General features: G+C 49.6%; 1 protein-coding gene across 3 annotated transcripts; it reads right to left on the bottom strand.

Moving 5' to 3' along the window:
- Positions 1-43: 43 nt before the first annotated feature.
- Positions 44-16484, bottom strand: LOC136537364 (putative serine/threonine-protein phosphatase PP2A-4 catalytic subunit). Of its 3 annotated transcripts, none has more exons than XM_066529358.1 (11): positions 16233-16484; positions 15748-15804; positions 14879-14962; positions 14699-14770; positions 13303-13374; positions 12966-13006; positions 5303-5369; positions 4583-4774; positions 4413-4502; positions 4220-4327; positions 44-620 (listed from the first exon to the last, which is right to left on the bottom strand). In XM_066529358.1, exons 1-11 carry the CDS (start codon positions 16338-16340, stop codon positions 555-557), a joined length of 957 nt encoding a protein of 318 aa, XP_066385455.1. In that variant the 5' UTR covers positions 16341-16484; the 3' UTR covers positions 44-554. The 3 variants fall into 3 exon arrangements, with proteins under 3 accessions (XP_066385455.1, XP_066385456.1, XP_066385463.1); XM_066529359.1 differs by having other exon boundaries at positions 44-1302; XM_066529366.1 differs by having other exon boundaries at positions 44-2109.
- Between the last annotated feature and the right edge of the window lie 1759 nt (positions 16485-18243).

Consider the following 18243-nt stretch of genomic DNA (forward strand, 5'->3'; position numbering starts at 1 on the left):
AACATTGTTCATTTAATTACCATGAGCATTAGCATGACAAAAATGAGACGGAACAACTTGAAGATAAACGTGTTGCTGCTACATGAGAAGAGTGGCTAACACTCGTATAAAGAAACAATGGAAGAGCTAGCAGAATTCATTGTTTCCAGTTCTTGCAACAAGATCAGCTTGTCTGTTGTCATTTAATCACAGAAGTTACAACTAACAATCACACAACCACAAAAACTAGCTGACACAGAAGACAGAACTGAGGCAACTTACGCTGAAAATGTAAGCTCCGACGTCCCAACGACCTTCGAAACAGTGAAGGTCTATGGGGCCAAAGCCCAAGGGAGGTGCCAATTCACCACTGGGTAGACAAGCGGATCTTTTGACAGTTTGGGATGTAGGTTGATCTGATAGCACCTCTTGCAATGACAAATGCGGATATGCAGCTTCTGCATTTTCTTACTGTTGCTGGTCGGTTAAGTTACCATATAGATCCAACAAAAATGTTACTGACCAGCATCACTATTGCAATATTGGACAAAATCCAAAATAGTATGGAGAATAACTTAAAGGAAATAATCAGGTGTCCTCCGTGTCACATCTGGTTCACCTCTCCTAGGAGAGGGCTCAAACTGCAGGAAAGAATCCAATGTAACTTCAAACACAACAGTAATGCAACCAAAAAAAGAAAGAAAAGAAGAGGCATTTCCTTGTTATTCTGATTTTCAAGCATGTGAAATTACCAATCTACCATTACCCTTATTCCTATACTACATTTTCTGCCTTCTCAAATGGCCACGTCGATGTGTTGTACGGTCCGTCCGATCTGCGAGCGAAACCATCTGCAGGCCTGTCGTCTGTTCACGCCTCCACCGACAGAACAATCCCGAAGCCTCACGAGTCACGCACCTCCAGCCCCACCAAACGCTCACGCGCGGCACATCCGCTCCGAGGCAGCAGCGTCCGGGAGCGCAGCTTTGGCCCGGCCTTCCAGGGCCCGTACGCCACATGCTACGCTGCCATGAGTGCCGTGCGGCGGCCCCCGCCGCGGCTGGCTGCTTAGGGCGCTCCCTCCTCTGCTCCCCGCACCGCTCCGCCCCCTCACGGCGCCTGGCCCCCGCCACCGCTGCGGCCGCCATCCTCCCGCTTTCGCCGATTCGCCGCTCCGTCCGATTCGCCGCTCGATGTGTTCATCCTCCTCCACAGCTCACCTATGCTTTGCCGCTCCTCCCACCCACCTCATGTTGCTGCCATACCTCCTCACTTTTCTGCCCATTCTGAACCCGCTGTTCAAGGATTAGGAGAGGTCGCCATCTACCTTGTAACACAGGCAAGAACCTGTCATTAGTTCCCTTTCCTCATGGCTCCAGGTATTAATTTTTATTCTCTTTCAATTTCCTTCAGTTTCTTATTTGTAAAAGCTACGTATCCCACGTTCCAGTTTGGCTGCTGTTTTGCCCCCTCCTACTACAGAGCTTCCGATCTTCTGGAACATCCACGAGACCATGACTGGTGGCTTCCTCAAACTTACAAACTATGTTAGTGTGAACTACTGCAGGTAAGCCATGTTTATTTCTCAGACAGACATTGTACCTTCCAACAACAACAACAACAACAACAAAGCCTTTAAGTCCCAAACAAGTTGGGGTAGGCTAGAGTTGAAACCCAACAGAAGCACAGACATTGTACCTTGACTTTTTTTTTCATTCTATAGGATTATTTCCAGAGGCCTATTACATGCCCTTTCAATTGCTCCTTAGTATTTGTTAGTCAAGCATTGTACCTCCAACATTTTGTTTGCTTTCATTTCATGGGATTATTTCCACAGCTTGCCCCTGCGGACGACAGTTTGCTGGGTGTAGAGCTACTGGGCTTTGGTGATGGCTTTCCCACAGCCTTCGATTTCGTTCTAGACATTCCGGACGCCGAAGTCAACCATTGAAACTTGACTGTTTTTTCAGGCACATACTTGCTCGACCCCTGCACTTTCATATTTTTTGCCCTGTCAAATATTTGTCCATGCTGTGTCATGAAACTCTTCTAGACTCCTACGATCCAACTAATGTCTTCTCTTTTTTTTTTTTTTGGGTACAGTTCCAGCACCTGAACCATTTAGTATTTCTACAGAAGTTGGCAAGTGTAGGGAAGACATGATTCTTAGTAATGATGGTCAGGTAACTTACTGTCAGTTTGCTGCTACATCTAATCATTTGGTTTCGTATCACACATTGATAAAATAAATTTCTAATATATATACTTTGTTGTGTTTGAGTTGCAGGGATAATTGCTTAAAGATCTCTGCAAATGGGTGCATCGGCACACCAGTTACGATCCTTTCCTCATGAATATCTTTATATGTTTTTTGCAGGGCCAAAAAAAAATGGTTCGTGTGTTTCTGTTGGGTATTTGGGTAGGACAAAATGTTGTCCTTAACTAATCCGAGGTATCCTAAACTGACTTATCTTAGCTATCAGAATTTAGCATTAATCATATTGGTGAGTTTTTTCTTATTTGCACGCCATCATGATTCGACCTTATGTACTTTATGGGTATATGCATGTGTCTAAAAGAAAAAGGTCTTATCAACTACAAAACGTATACATTCTTCTACATGACCATTGTGTGATTATATTATCAAGGTTTTCTGGTTGCTCCCTGCAAAATCATATCTTTGATATAATTAGTCTGCCATCCTGAATTACTACAAATAATATAGTCATAGTTACCCTCTGTTAGATTGCTGAAAGTCTCCTTTTCAATGAGTCTACCTTCTATTATAAATCGACTTGCTAAGATAAGTTGGCTGCCAATCTTTGTTTCACTGATTGATTGCTGATGGTGCTTCCTTTGGGTTGCTAAGATGGTTGCACCACGTCAGTTTGATAAGTGCTTATAGCAGCAATTCTTATGTTACCGCCTGCATGTTCTCCTAGATTGCTAAAAAATGGTTCCATATCTTAGTCCTATGTGTGCTGATTTTTACACCCCCGAAATACAAACGTAACTTATGATTCCCCTTTCTGGCTGCTACTCAGCACCTCTGTTATGGTTCCCCTAGATTGTTATGGTTCCATTTCCATCGTATTTGCTTCGCATATAGTGCAGCCACCTCTGTTCAAGATGCTTCGGATGCTATCTTGCCTTATTATTAATAAAACTGAACTTATCCGTGTTATTCTTCCTCAGACATTACTGTTGATCCGTGATATTTAATCTACCATCTAAAATAATAGTTTTCAAAAATAGTTTTCTTACTTCGGCTCTATTAAGGCTGTTGTATAGTTGTTGGTTGCTTGGATCTAGATTTCACCACGCCCCATTCTGCTTATCTGTCTAAGAAAAAAAATGCAGTACCTCTCAAATCTGGATAGCGTCATCAAATTTCTGGTCTTCACACTCTGTAAAAGATTAACAAGGTGTATATAACATACAGTACCGATGTTGCTTCATGCCGCACCCTCTTAGACTTCTTTTCAACTGACTAGTTTTTTTTTTCTAATTCTTGCTTCGAAGAATAGTGTACATGACATGCCATTTCGAGCCAACCATTTATATGATATCTACTTTGCATTGCAGTTGAGGTCTCTTCTGCCATGGTATAACTGAGATATGTTACTACAATATGCCAGTCCCCTCCCGCTCTTCAATTGCATTGAAACTTGAAAACTACTGCATATGACATGCTGTTTCAACCAAACAATTCATATGATATTGGCTTCACCTTGCAGTTCGTCATATGTCATTTTGCATCAAAGGTTGTCACATATTCCCTCTATAGTGCAAATATTTATAATGAATCCCTGACGCTTATGTGGAACCTCATCATAAAGGAATAATTTGCTCGAATCCCCATATGGAATTGTCCAAATTTGCCACTTCATAATAGTTTCAGCCTTACTCTAAGATTAACAGTGTCATACTGCGATCAATTATTTTTAGCACCTATTTGAGGTGTAGCCTTTCTTTTTCAGGTACTTATAATAGGTAGTTAACCAAGTCTTCATATATGTTTTTATAGTGTCACAAACAGCAAATATGTAGAACAAAATAATGTACTGAACCAATCATTATCTTTGATTGACCTGCGGCAACGCGTGGGGTATTGGCTAGTTTTCTATAATGTTACATGTACAGACTACAGAAAGCAGCTACACCTAACCCTACCAACTACCAAGGAAACAAAACGAACAATAAGAAAGAATGTAACCTGAAACAATGAAGAACCAGTTACCTGAATAAATGTGTGATTCCTGCAATCATCAACCTCGAGGATGGATGCCATGTTGCCACACCGGTAACAGTAATTAGGTGCGCTGAATATGGTCACCACCTTTTGTTCCTGTGAATTTGGATTAAGAAATCATAGGATCATATCAAGTAAACAAATGGTATATGCTAATCCATGCTGAAAAGTGAAAACTTACATGTGCCCAGTTGTATCCCTCCATAACCAACTGGTGAGCCCGAGCTACAAGTTTAAGATTGTTGGTGTGATTAAACTGTTCCGATATGTCCTGAAAATGAAAGCCAACAGTTGAGGACAAAACTGAAGAAAGAGTATGGCAATAATTAGAAGATATGGTATATCAAGTACTTGGCCAAAAGTGTATCCAGCACCCCGAGGAGATATGCCCCAGCCACATCGATCGTCTGGATCAGACCATAGAAGGTCACACATAGGTCCCTCATGAGGGACCTCTTGGACACGATCTAAACTACGAACACTATCAAGATTCTCAATGGATGGAGATAAACCGCCATGGAGGCAGAAAATTTCTGATTCCACCTTCAAGCAGAGAAGAAATGCAACGTCAAAATGATTTCTGAACGAATAAAACAAACGGCCATTAAATTAAGCCATGGAGCTGAGAGAGTAGAAATCGTAGCATAAAGATTTAAACATCAAACAGAATGTGTAGTAAGTCCATCAGACCATTTCTAGTATTTCAAATGTCATATTCACATACATATTTATCTGGACTGCAAAGAGAATGGAAAACAAATATGACGATGGGTGCTTCGGCACATCACCTCCTTAGCAGCCTTTCTTCTATCTTTTTGAGAGTAGTTAAGCCTTAAGTTAATAAATAGCACATGTGAATGACAAAATAAGCTTAACCTTGCAGCACTTAATGTCTAACGAAAGACAGTTGCAGAATTAAGTTGGCAAAGTAGCACGTGTGGAAAGTAGCTTAAACTCGCAGTATTTTAACAGGTATGATGGATCAATTTCATAAAAGAAATACAATTGCATGAGTCGAGGGACTAAGGGTTTACAAAGAAAGGAAAAGGGCTTAAAGCTGAGCGCACGTACCAATGCTGTCAACGGAAAATAATCATAAATATCAGTGAAGATCTTCCAGACATTTGCACTGCCATATCTGTTTTGAAGAATCAAAGACAGTACAACAGAGTCAAACAAAAAGAATCAAGCTAAACACATTGTAGTCAACAACGATAAACAGAAGAACTAACAAGTTTTTGAGTTTATCCAGAATGAGTAGAAGAACAACATGATGAATCAGAGTGTTAGTCACTGAATTCTCACTCTTGGTAGTAGGAGAATTCTTACTCTCATCGAGAGAGGATGACACTAGGAGTTGGGGCAATTTTCTTGTCTATTTCTCACACAAGCTCACACAAATGCCATACCAACCTGAGGGGTTGGGGTTACATATTTATAGGCTGCTAGCCAGCCAAGCATATGCCAAGATGCTAGTCTAAGATGCTAGTCTAAGATGCTAATATGCTGTCCTAGCTAAGATGCTGTCCTCTAAGATGCTGTCCTCTAGTCTAAGATGCTGTCCTAAAAACAGAAAAACAGCCACAAGGACCATGTGAGCAGCACAGCCCCACAAAGACCAACCACACATGAGACTTATCCATCATTCTCCCCCTAAGTCTTGTGCGTCGTCTTGTGGGATAGTTGAACCATCCCGGTCCTGGAGCAGAGCTCAAGGAACTTGATCCTCCCAAGGGGCTTGGTGAGCAGGTCCGCAAGCTGGTCCTTGGTGTTGATGTAGTTCGCCTTGATGCTCCCTTCCTCCAAACAGCCTCGGATGAAGTGGTACCTCACCCGGATGTGCTTGCTGCGTTCGTGGAACACGGGGTTCTTTGCCAGGGCCAGAGCGGACTTGCTGTCCACCCTGAGCTCCACCGCTCTAGTGTCTCTGCCGAGGAGATCACCAAGCAGTCGAGCGAGCCAGAGCGCCTGAGTCGAAGCGGTGGAGGCCGCTATGTACTCGGCCTCGCAGCTGGACAGGGCCACCACCTGCTGCTTGACCGACTGTCAGCTAACGAGGCACTTGCCGAGGAAGAAGAGGATCCCGCTCGTGCTCTTGCTGGTGTCGATGTCGCCGGCGTGGTCGCTGTCGCTGTACCCGACGAAGTGTGCCGCCCCAGGACACCTCGGGTAGTAGAGGTCGTGGTCGAGAGTCCCCGCAACGTAGCGGATGATCCTCTTCACAGCCTGCTGGTGCTCCGTCGTCGGTCGCTGCATGAACCGACTAACGTAGCCGACGGAGAATGCCAAGTCCGGCCGTGTGTGGGCGAGGTAGCGAAGGCTCCCCACAAGGCGCCGGTACTGTGTAGCGTCCACCTCCTCCGTCGTGCTGTCGCGGCTCAGCTTCAGCCTCTCCTCCATCGGAGTGAGAGCTGGGTTGCAATCGGTGAGCCCAGCTAGCTCAACGACGCGCTTGGCGTAGACGGTCTGTCGAAGCGTGATCCCGGAGTCATCCTGGTGCACCTCGATTCCCAGGTAGAAGGAGAGAGGCCCCAGGTCACTCATCTGGAAGGTGGCCTTCATCTCTTCCTTGAATGCCGCCACCTCCGCATCCTTGGTGCCGGTGATCACCAAGTCGTCGACGTAGACACCCACCAGCAGGGCATTTCCTCCATTGCCCCGTCGGTAGATGGCCGCCTCGTGCGGGCTTTGCTCGAAGCCCATCCCCTTTAGCGTGGAATCCAACTTGGCATTCCACGCCCTCGGTGCCTGCCGCAAGCCATAGAGGGCCTTGCGCAGGCGGAGCACCTTGCCCTCCTTGCCGGGGATCGCAAATCCCGGCGGCTGGTGCACGTAGACCTCCTCCTTCAAGTCGCCGTTAAGGAACGCCGACTTGACGTCCATGTGGTGAACACGCCAGCCCTCCTGGGCAGCTAGCGCAAGGAGTCGCACGGACTCCATCCGGGCCACGGGAGCAAAAGCGTCGTCGAAGTCGACCCCCTCCTGCTGCACGAAACCTCGTGCCACCAAGCGAGCCTCTTGACGATGGCGCCGGCTTCATCCCTCTTCAACTTGTACACCCACTTAAGGGTGATCGCGCGGTGACCACGAGGAAGGTCAGCAAGCTCCCAGGTGCGGTTCTTCTCAACCGCATCCATCTCCAACTGCATCGCGGCGCGCCATGCCGCGTGTCTCTCGGCCTCTGCAAACGACCGAGGCTCGCCGTCGTCACACGCAAGGTGCAACTGCGCCTCTAGGTCGTGAGGCACCGGTCCCGGCACCGGCTGGTCGCCGAGAAGGTTCTCCACCGTACGGTACCGCAACGGCTCACCGTCGTGGTACGCGTCGATGCGCTCCTCGTCGTGAGAGAGCGGAGTAGCGAGCTCAACCGGACCGTGCTCGACACGAGCTGGTGGTGGAGTAGACGTGCCCGGAGTGGTGCTTGTCGGTGCTGGAGTGCGTGGCGTTGCCGGCTGTGGTGGAGCCGGCGAAGAGCTCATCGCAGCCGAGGTCCTGGCTGGAGAGCGTGGTGCTGTCGGAGTAGCAGGTGCCGGGGTCGTTGGAGGCTCGGAGACTGGGGTAGACACGCTCGTCGAAGAAGAACTGCCTACTCCCCCAGCTCCCTCGAAGTGGACGTACTCGATAGTGAAGTCGTCGTACATCGGAGCCGAGCCGTCGTCCACTGCCTTGTCCCACGCCCATCCTCGCCCTTCGTCGAACACAACGTCGCGCGCCGTGCGCACACGCTGTGTCTTCGGGTCGAGGATGCGGTAGGCCTTCGAGCCCTCCGCGTAGCCGATGAACACTCCCGGAGTGCTCCTGTCGTCGAGCTTGCTGATGTGGCCAAGCTCCTTGGCGAATGCGAGGCAGCCGAAGACCCGCAAGTGGGAGACCGTCGGCTTGCGCCCATGCCAAGCCTCGTACGGCGTCCTGCCGTCGAGCGCCTTGGTAGGCGAGCGGTTGAGGATGTAGACGGCCGTCACCACCGCCTCTCCCCAGAAGATAGCCGGCATCCCCCTCTGCTTGAGGAGGGCCCGAGCCATCCCCACAACCGTCTGGTTGCGCCGCTCGACGACGCCGTTCTGCTGCGGGCTGTACGGCGCGGAGTAGTGGCGCTGAATGCCCTCGTCAGCGCAGTACGACGCGAATTCAGCCGCCGTGAATTCGCCGCCGTTGTCGGTGCGCAGCACGCGCAGCTTGCGGCCGCACTCCGCCTCCGTAGCAGCCTGCGCGCGCCTGATGGCGTCCGCAGCCTCTCTCTTGCTGCCGAGGACCATCACCCACATGTAGCGGGAGAGGTCGTCGACGAGCAGCAGGAAGTAGCGTCGTCCTCCCGGTGTGGCCGGTGTCACCGGGCCACACAAGTCCCCGTGCACAAGCTCGAGCCTCTCCTTGGCTCGAAAGCTCGCCCGCTGGGGAAAGGGGAGTCGCCTCTGCTTCGTCAACACGCAGACGTCGCAGAGCTGCTCCACATGGTCGAGGCACGGCAGGCCTCGCACCATCTCCGTGGCACTGAGCCGCTTCAGGGCCTCAAAGTGAAGGTGCCCGAAACGCTCGTGCCACTGCCACGCCTCGTCGTCCCGACGAGCAGCGAGACAGAGGGGTTGTGCCACCTGCACGTTAAGAACGTAGAGTCGATTTGCGCTTCTGGATACCTTGGCAAGAAGGCGACGACGACGATCTCAAATCCTCATGACTCCGTCCTCAACCACCACGCGCGAACCGTTCTCATCCAGCTGTCCCAAGCTGATGATGGAGTTCCTCAACGCGGGGATGTAGTAGACTCCGGTGAGCAGCCTGTGCTCACCAGACACGGTGGTGAAGATGACGGAGCCGACGCCCTTGATCTCCACGCCGGAGGCATCCCCAAACTTGACGGAGCCTCGAACGCTAGAGTCAAGCTCGGTGAAGAACTCCCGTCGACCGGTCATGTGATGGGTGGCGCCGGTGTCGAGGCACCACCCGTCAGTCTTGTCGTTGCCGGAGCTGTCGCCGAGGAGGGCGTGTGCTTTTGGCTCGTCGAGGTGGAGGAGAGCCGCTGCGGCCGGTGCCGCTGGAGGTAGCTCGATGCTGGCATGTGCCATGAACAGAGCCGGCTCCTCCGCCTGTGCGACGTGGGCTTGGCCGCGTCGTGGCTGTCGACAGTACTTGGCCCAATGGCCAAGCTGGCCGCAGTTGCGGCAGGTGTCGTCTCGTGCCGGCTTGTGCCTGCCGGCGGCGCCGCCCTGGGCGCCTCCGCGGGCATCACCCTCGGCATGTCCTCGCGCCCCGGCCTGGGCGTCTCTGCGCGCCTTGCGCGGCTTGCCACGCTTGCGGCCGCCTGTCGCGGAAGAAGGCTCCCCCTTCCTCCGGTCACCCTGGCTGGCAAGCCACTGCTCCCGAGTGAGAAGGAGCTTCCCGCCAGTGGTGATGGGCCCCGAGAGGGACTGTGGCTCATCACTGTCGACGACCTTGAGGCGACCTATCGCCTCCTCGATCGACATCGTGGAGAGATCCAGCAGCGACTCGATCGAGCGAGCCATCTGCTTGTACTTCTCGGGGACGCAGCGGAAGAGCTTTTCGACAGCTCTCTCCTCGCCGTAGGTGTCGTCGCCGAACTGCACCATCTTCTGCAACAGGGTGTTGAGACGGAGAGCAAAGTCATCAACGTCCTCACCTGGCTTGAAGGCCAGGTTCTCCCACTCCTTGCGAAGTGCCTGCAGCGTGGACTTGCGGGCGCGGTCGCTGCCGATGCGTGCCGCAGCGATGGCGTCCCAAGCCTCCTTGGCAGTCCGCTTGCTGGTAAGCGAGAACTGCATCTCGGGCGGGACTGCAGCGATGAGAGCATCCAGCGCCCGTCAATCTAGGTCGTAGTCGACGTCGCCATACCGGACTGCCTCCCACATGTGCCGCACCTGGAGCTTTACCCTCATCACCGCAGCCCACTCGACGTAGTTGGTCTTGGTGAGGGTAGGCCACCCACCGCCGGGACCGACGTCCCTGACAACAGCCTGGAGCCCGTGGTAACCACGGTACCGATCCGGGGAGAGAGAGCCACGCTGCCTGTGAAGACCGCGCTCTCCATCGACCCGTCGGTACCGATCCGGGGAGAGAGAGCCACGCTGCCTGTGAAGGCCGCGCTCTCCATCGACCCGTCCGCCACCGTTGCCGTGCGCGCCTCCTCCAGGAGCGCCGCCGCCGTGCGCGCCTCCTCCAGGAGCGCCACCGGCGCGTCCGCGCCTGTCTGGGCTGCCGCCGCGCTCGTGGGCGTGCGCGGCTGCCCCAGGAGCGCCACCGCCGTGCGCGCCTCCTCCAGGAGCGCCGCCAGCGCGTCCGCGCCTGTCTGGGCTGCCGCCACGCTCATGGACGTGCGCGGCTGCCCACTGCGCCGCCCGCGCTCGCGGTGCCTCCCTCTCTAGCAGCTCGAGGTCTGCGTCGGCGGTGTCGTCAGCGGAAATGGAGCTGCCGATGCTGCCGCGCCGAGCCTCGACCTCCGCCGCCGCCGCACGCGATGCATTCGCCGCCGCCGCCGCTTCCGCCTCCGCTCTGGCTGCTGCCAGCTCCGCCGCTGCCAACCTCGACGCCCTTGCCGCCGCCGCAGCGGTCTCTGCCGCCGCTCGCTCGCGTTCCTCTGCTGCGGCAAGTTCGGCCTCCTGCCGACGCCGCGTGCTCGAGGCGACCGAGCGCTGAGACTGCCCTGCGGACATGACGCGCTACCGGGGGGCTGCTGCGTGGGGAGAGGGCTGCTTCAGACGAGCTGGGAGAGGAGTGAACAGGAGCGGCCGGAGCTGCTGCTACTCTCAGCTGGGGCTGTTGCGAGGCTGGGCAAGGGGATGAGCAGGAGATGCTCAGGCTACAGGATACTACGGCTCTGATACCAGTTGTTAGTCGTTGAATTCTCACTCTTGAGAGTAGGAGAATTCTTACTCTCATCGAGAGAGGATGACACTAGGAGTTGGGGCAATTTTCTTGTCTATTTCTCACACAAGCTCACACAAATGCCATACCAACCTGAGGGGTTGGGGTTACATATTTATAGGCTGCTAGCCAGCCAAGCATATGCCAAGATGCTAGTCTAAGATGCTAATATGCTGTCCTAGCTAAGATGTTGTCCTCTAGTCTAAAATGCTGTCCTCTAAGATGCTGTCCTATAGTCTAAGATGCCGTCCTAAAAACAGAAAAACAGCCACAAGGACCATGTGAGCAGCACAGCCCCACAAAGACCAACCACACATGAGACTTATCCATCACAGAGCACTACAATAATAATGTTATGGCAAGTGGAGCCGGCCCAGGGGCCCACGTGGTACTGTACCGCGTGAACAGTAACAGATGAGATTAGATTGATTAGGATTAGTTAGGAAAGAGATAAGTTAGGAAAGGGATAAGATAGATTGACTCGGTTAGGAAAGGGATAAGATAGATTGACTCCGTTAGGATATTACTTATGGGTCAGTTAGAGTCAAGCAAGAAGAAATCCTAAGATAGTCCCTGAGGAAGGGCGGCTATCCGGGGTCTCTCTGCTAATCCACCTATCCGTAGCCATTTCATAACAAATAATCAGACAGATTTGAACTTCCTTTGCTAATGTTATGGGGCATGATTAATAGGACATTTCAAATATACTAGACAACAAAAAGATACTCTCCATGGCAAATGCACTCTATAGAGAAAAGGAAGCATATACATTGTAACTATTACACAGTGAACTGAAATAACACTAGGTTGGCAGTCTCTTATCATGGAGGCAGCACACGTGAGCTCAAAACCAGGCACTCCCAAATGTGGGTGCCTCCCTGAGATTTCTGGCTAGCTTGTTCCAAGCAGGCAAAGGGTTAGGTACAACACAAACACCCCTCTGAGCAATGCCAGGGGGCCATCTCTCCCCCATGATTGGTTTTTTATACATAATACAAGAAGGATGCCCTGAGCTTTGCTGCGGGGATTGTGGATGATTTGGAATGAAAATTAGATGGCTAATTTTGCTGATGTGGACAACTAAATGCATGTTGGTGGATGATGTGGTTTGATGAAATGGATAGCTTGCACAAAGAGATGCGGATAGCTTGCATGCAGAGATAGATATGCATCCTTAGAGCACCTCCAATAGTCTTTCTTAAATCACTCTCTAAATCATCATTTGGAGAGCCATTTGAATAAAAATCGCTCTATATCTTTCCACGCTCCAACTTCTCTATACCTTGTGCGCACTCTAGAGAGCCAACCCCGCTCTCCATCTTTGACTAACGAGAAATCCGAAATAGATGATGACAATATTTGGAGATCTAATTAAAGAAGCTGTTGGAGGACATTTTTCACCAAAATCTCTATTCCTATCAATAAAGAAGGGTATAAAGAGGCTCTTGGAGTTGCTTACAGTATTCAGCTATGGTATAAGATCTCTAAGTTGTCAGTCTTATGATCACCGTGGGGCAATTAAGTAGCCTAAGGTTAGGTGCTCTAAATTTCTGCCAGACTTTCCTAATCCCAAGTGAAGGGCGGGCCTGGTGCAAGCGGTAGAGTCTTACCGCCTATGACCGGAAGGTCCCAGGTTCGAGTCGCGGTCTCCGCCCATTGCACAGGCGAGGGTAAGGCTTGCCACTAACACCCTTCCCCAGACCCCGCACAGAGCGGGAGCTCTCTGCACTGGGTACGCCCTTTTCCTAATCCTAAGTCATTGGCAGTCTTCTAGTATGAATGTGATGCTGCAGTACACAGGCTACACAAGGAATAAGAGTAGATAAGTAGGTGATTTTCAAGCACCTAAATAACTCACTTTCGTAGGCATTCATCATAGAAGCCATACACCTGTGTGATCTGCAAAAATTGAAGATTCCTCAAATGAAATACAGAATTCAAGTGAGATTTACAACAAAGAGCAGGCGTTATTCTATATGCATTCATATCAGAATATAGCTAAAGAGAGGTAACACTAATAAACAAAATGAGAAAGTTTGTATTTTAGCTAATGAAGGAGCAAATAATTTTGAGTGAGATATACGTAAGAGTAGGCACGATTCTATATGCATACAAATCAGACAGTAGCTAAAGAAAAGGTAACACTAACTAATGAAAGAGTAAATAATTTCATAGACGTTGTGGAGTTACCGTACCTGCCTACTCTCATGGTTTCCACGAAGAATTGTGATGCGTTGTGGGTACCGCACCTTAAGTGCAACCAAAAGCTGCGCGATGGCCACTATATCATGTCAACAAATAATGACTAACAGAAAATTCATTAACACAATAGAATCAATTTATCAATAGATATGCTTACTTTCATAAATAATCCTATTTTTGGTAATGGTTGCTAAAATTGGACACACATTTGGTTTAGTTCAAAATATTCTACAAGGATTTCATTCCGTTTGTATTGGCAGGGTGCACTGGGGCGCCGATCAAACATATCCATAGCAGTATAGTACCCTTGCAACAAACTGCTAATGCCAAACTTCAGGGGAAATTTGCGGAGTAAAAACTGGCACTAGCCAAATCATCTGCAACTTATGTTCTGCTCTTGTTCTTGTTTCTAGATAACAAAAACAATAGAACAAAAAGAAACAATTTACAGCCATTTACTAAACAAAGGAAATAGAGAAAATCACACTAACAGAAAAGTGGCAAAGAGATAAGAAAAAGAACATTCTATGAACAGTGGAAAGGAAATTAGGGTGACAACAGCGGTGATTTGTGAGTGTCCACACGACAACATTGAATTATCAATTATGCATGCTAGACTTAGACTATAGATCTCCCTGCTATTCAAGAAAAACACTGCACATATAACTTATGAATTTGACAGTTAAATGCGTTAGATACAACAACAACAACAACAACAAAGCCTTTAAGTCCCAAACAAGTTGGGGTAGGCTAGAGTTGAAACCCAGCAGAAGCAATCAAGGTTCAAGCACGTGAATAGCTGTCTTCCAAGCACTCATATCTAAGGCTAAGTCTTTGGGTATATTCCATCCTTTCAAGTCTCCTTTTATTGCCTCTACCCAAGTCAACTTCGGTCTTCCTCAGCCTCTCTTCACGTTACTATCCTGGCTTAGGATTCCACTACGCACCGGTGCCTCTGGAAGTCTCCGTTGGACATGTCCAAACCATCTCAACCGATGTTGGACAAACTTTTCTTCAATTGGTGCTACCCCTAATCTATCACGTATATCATCGTTCCGAACTCGATCCCTTCTTGTACGACCGCAAATCCAACGCAACATACGCATTTCCGCGACACTTATCTGTTGAACATGTCGTCTTTTCGTAGGCCAACATTATGCACCATACAACATAGCAGGTCTAATCGCCGTCCTATAAAACTTGTCTTTTAGCTTCTGTGGTACCCTTTTGTCGAAGTTAAATGCGTTAGATAGAAAAATAAAAATAGATAGAAAATTAAAAATAGGGGTGGAATGAAACCAACACAGCAGCCAATGAAAATTAAACATGGGAACATTGGTCTTCTATTACCATAAAAAAAACAAATGCAACTATCAGGCTAGATCTTACCGTTACTGTCTCAACAGAGTAATAGCCACGGTCCACATAATCACCCATAAACAAATAATTTGTATCTGGACACTGGTAAACAACAAAGAATGATCTGTCAGCTCTCGGAGAATGAAATGAACAGCATCAAAAGTGCAAAGAGTGATATAATGCACAAAGATTGCACAGTGTACTGAGTACCTTCCCACCAATCCGGAAAAGTTCTACAAGATCATGGAATTGGCCATGAATATCACCACAAATTGTCACAGGGCTTTTAACTGGCTGTACATATATAGCATAAAAAGACCAAGTTAAAACAGCTTCTGCTGGAACATAAAACAGCATAGTTGCATGCATGTCAAATGTACGTAAAGCATGCATTCTTTGGCTGTGGTCACAGATAAAATTCTACTTGGCGCATCAAACTTCACACCAGAAACTAACAGTTAATCAAATGGAATAAAGTGTAAACACATCAGATCATCCTTTTGGTTGTAGCTATACACACAGCACTCATAAGGGGTCAAAACTTACCAAAAGAAACTTGAAACATTAAACAAATATGCAAATAATAAATACAGCATTATTAGCTTGAAAGTACATGCACAAACTTGGGATTACCTAGCCAATAGTGAGGCACCCATACTTTCCCTCTCGTTTGTCATTAAATCACTTTTGCATGCCAACCAGCACATAGAGTGTTGACTGTATATTCCACAGGTGGAAGGTACCAGTACCCTTAAGGTATTAAACTCCAAAAAGGTCAACTTCTTTCATGGGACGCCCAAGAAAAAGGGCACAAAATTTTCAATTCTTCCTGCATATGATGTCGGTTCCCTCTATACATACACATAAATACTAATATAATAACATTCAATTACAAATTACAAATAGATTATCACTGAGGATGATGTTACCCAAACTAAGTAGAGCATGCATTCACTATATTCCCCAACCAACCTTAGGCCCCAAAACCATTAATGTTATGATAGGCAATGAAGAGACAAACATTGTAGCACCAAAAACAAAAGGTCAAGCTGAATAATTGTGTGAGAGATCTGCCGTACCTGAACATTGCTTTCCTCCATTAATATCTCCTTGGCCTTCTCACACAGTGTTTTAACCTGCCAATGCTCCAGGCAGTTAAAAAAGCATTCCAATCCTATCACCGGAACCAAACAGCAGTGCAGGCCATAAAGTAGCAAGAATGTCGATACAATGACAAATACAGCCACCATAAATTCAGGTTTAGTGGTACCAAAACACAGAGCAGGGCTAGATTCGGCATCTATGGCATAAGCTGCTATAGCATATTCTGATCCAGAAGCCGTAGGAGCACAAAAAGCTGCAGGATTTATTCCACTCAATGACGTAAAGACATGAGAGATCTACCGCAGCCGGCGAAACCCGCACCACAGAAAAGGCGTCATCTTTCCCGAAAACGATCTAACCCTAAAGAAACTCCCCCGCCGAAACCGGCCGTCATAAGCCTCCCAGATCTCGCCGCGAATCAAACAAGCCAGATGGAAGGGGATTGGGTGGCACGCCTCACCTCCGTCTCTGGGAGCGGGCGGCACTCCATGAGCTGCTCGATCTGCGCGTCAAGACCACCGCACCCCCCGCCGCCACGCGAACCCGCGAGGTCCTCCATCCCTTCCATGCGTGCCGGCACAGCACCCTGATCTACCAAACTCTGGCTGGAGCCTGTCGCCGGCGGGAGCGCGAGAGGAAGGGAGCTCGCGGAGGGGCGCGGGAGGAGAAAAGCGCGGCGGCACGGAGGAGAGAGGGTTGGAGAGGAAGCGGGCCGGAGAACGTGGGGCCTACTAGTCAGTGGCTCCTGGTATCAATGGGACCATGTGACAGTGAGAAACGAAGGGTGCGGGGCCCAGCTTCAGTGGGACTAGGTGGAGGAAGAACGGGAACTAGAACGGAACGGACGGCATCACGGCAAAACCAGTCGCGCCACCCGAATTTTTTATATTTTAACCTTTTTTTTTAGTTTCTCACAAATAAACCCCTGGCAAAAATAATTCAGAAAATAGACGCCGAGCTAACACGTCTCAGCGCCAGCGTCTCTGGCGTCGAGCTCCTAGGCACGATAGATGACATGGCAGTGAGCTCGGCGCCAGTCACTCTGGCGCCGAGGCACGGTAGATGACATGGCAGTGAGCTCGACGCCAGTCACTCTGGCGCGGCGCCGAGGCACGGTAGATGACATGGCAGTGAGCTCGACGCCAGTCACTCTGGCGCCGAGCGCCGAGCCTTTAATACCTATGGGCCCCGAGCCTCTCTTCCTCTCCCTCTCTCGCCCTAGCAGAGCCGAGCTCCGCCGTCACCGCCGCCGCTGCCCGCGCCCTTGCCTCCACCGGCTTCCCTCGCCCGCGTCGCGCCCGCGCCCTGAGCCCCGCGGCCGCCCCGCGCCGCGCCCTAGCGGATGGCCCGCGCCCCGCGGCCGCGGCCAGCGGCCCTCCACCGCTGTCCTCACCTTAGCCTCGCTTTGGCTCGGCCGCGGCCCGCCTTGCCGCCCTCCATCGTCGACCTCGCCCCGCCTTGCCGCCCTCCACTGCCACCCTCGGCCGCAGCCGCTGTGCCTCCCGCGTCCGTCGAGCCGGACTCGCCGCGCGCCACCGCTGTCGACGGCCGCGCCATCGCCAACCCTGCCACCTACAGCGGGCGGCCGTGCCACCGCCGGTCCGGATCGTCGGCCTGACCCATGCCCATCGTTCGCTGTGACTCCGTCAATGTCCGCGGATCAGTCGTTGGAAAGGTAAAAATTATGAATATGCAATGTACCTACTTAGTTGGCATTTGTTATTTACTAGTTAATGTGATGACTCAGGTAGTTGATATATATGTCGATCTAGTGAGATATATATGTCGATAGATAGAAACATAGATGCATATGTACATAGATATAGTTAGATAGCTACTTAGATATATAGTTACATATTTAGTTAACTACATATGATCTAGCTATTTAGTGAGTACACTGTATATACATATATAAGTAGTTATTATCTTATTTACTTAGTTTGTAGTTAGAAAATACTTGTTAGGTACTATCTATCGTCTAATTTGGACTAAATGACATATGTTTCGTTACGTGTTTGAACTAGATGAACAACCTAGTCACCATATATCATGAAGACATCGTTAAAAGCGATCGCTATGGATATGTTGAGTTTGTTGACATGCAAAGCATGCCTGTGCTATTCAATGATAGGCCTTCATTTAGTGAGATGGTTGTAAGGGCTCGGGAGGAACTACATTGCCTTAGAGATGATGGTATTGCAGTTGATGGTGTACTGCACCTAGGTTCTCCTCCCAACATATTCAGGCGAATGATCTCAATTGGTTATGTGGATCAGTGGGAGAACTATGTGAGATCGGCTATGAAGAGCCAGCTGTAATGTTTGGATATGGTTCTGCGTCAGGTGTTAGTTGATCCCATCCCTCATGGGTTTACCCCAGCATTGGATCATTAGGCACACATCGACCCTCCCGTTCCGAAACCTTATTTGCATGTGCAGATTCCACCTATGGTTCCCGATGCTCAATCTACC

Source organism: Miscanthus floridulus, chromosome 1, assembly GCF_019320115.1.
Source record: "Miscanthus floridulus cultivar M001 chromosome 1, ASM1932011v1, whole genome shotgun sequence".
Classification (NCBI taxonomy): domain Eukaryota; kingdom Viridiplantae; phylum Streptophyta; class Magnoliopsida; order Poales; family Poaceae; genus Miscanthus; species Miscanthus floridulus.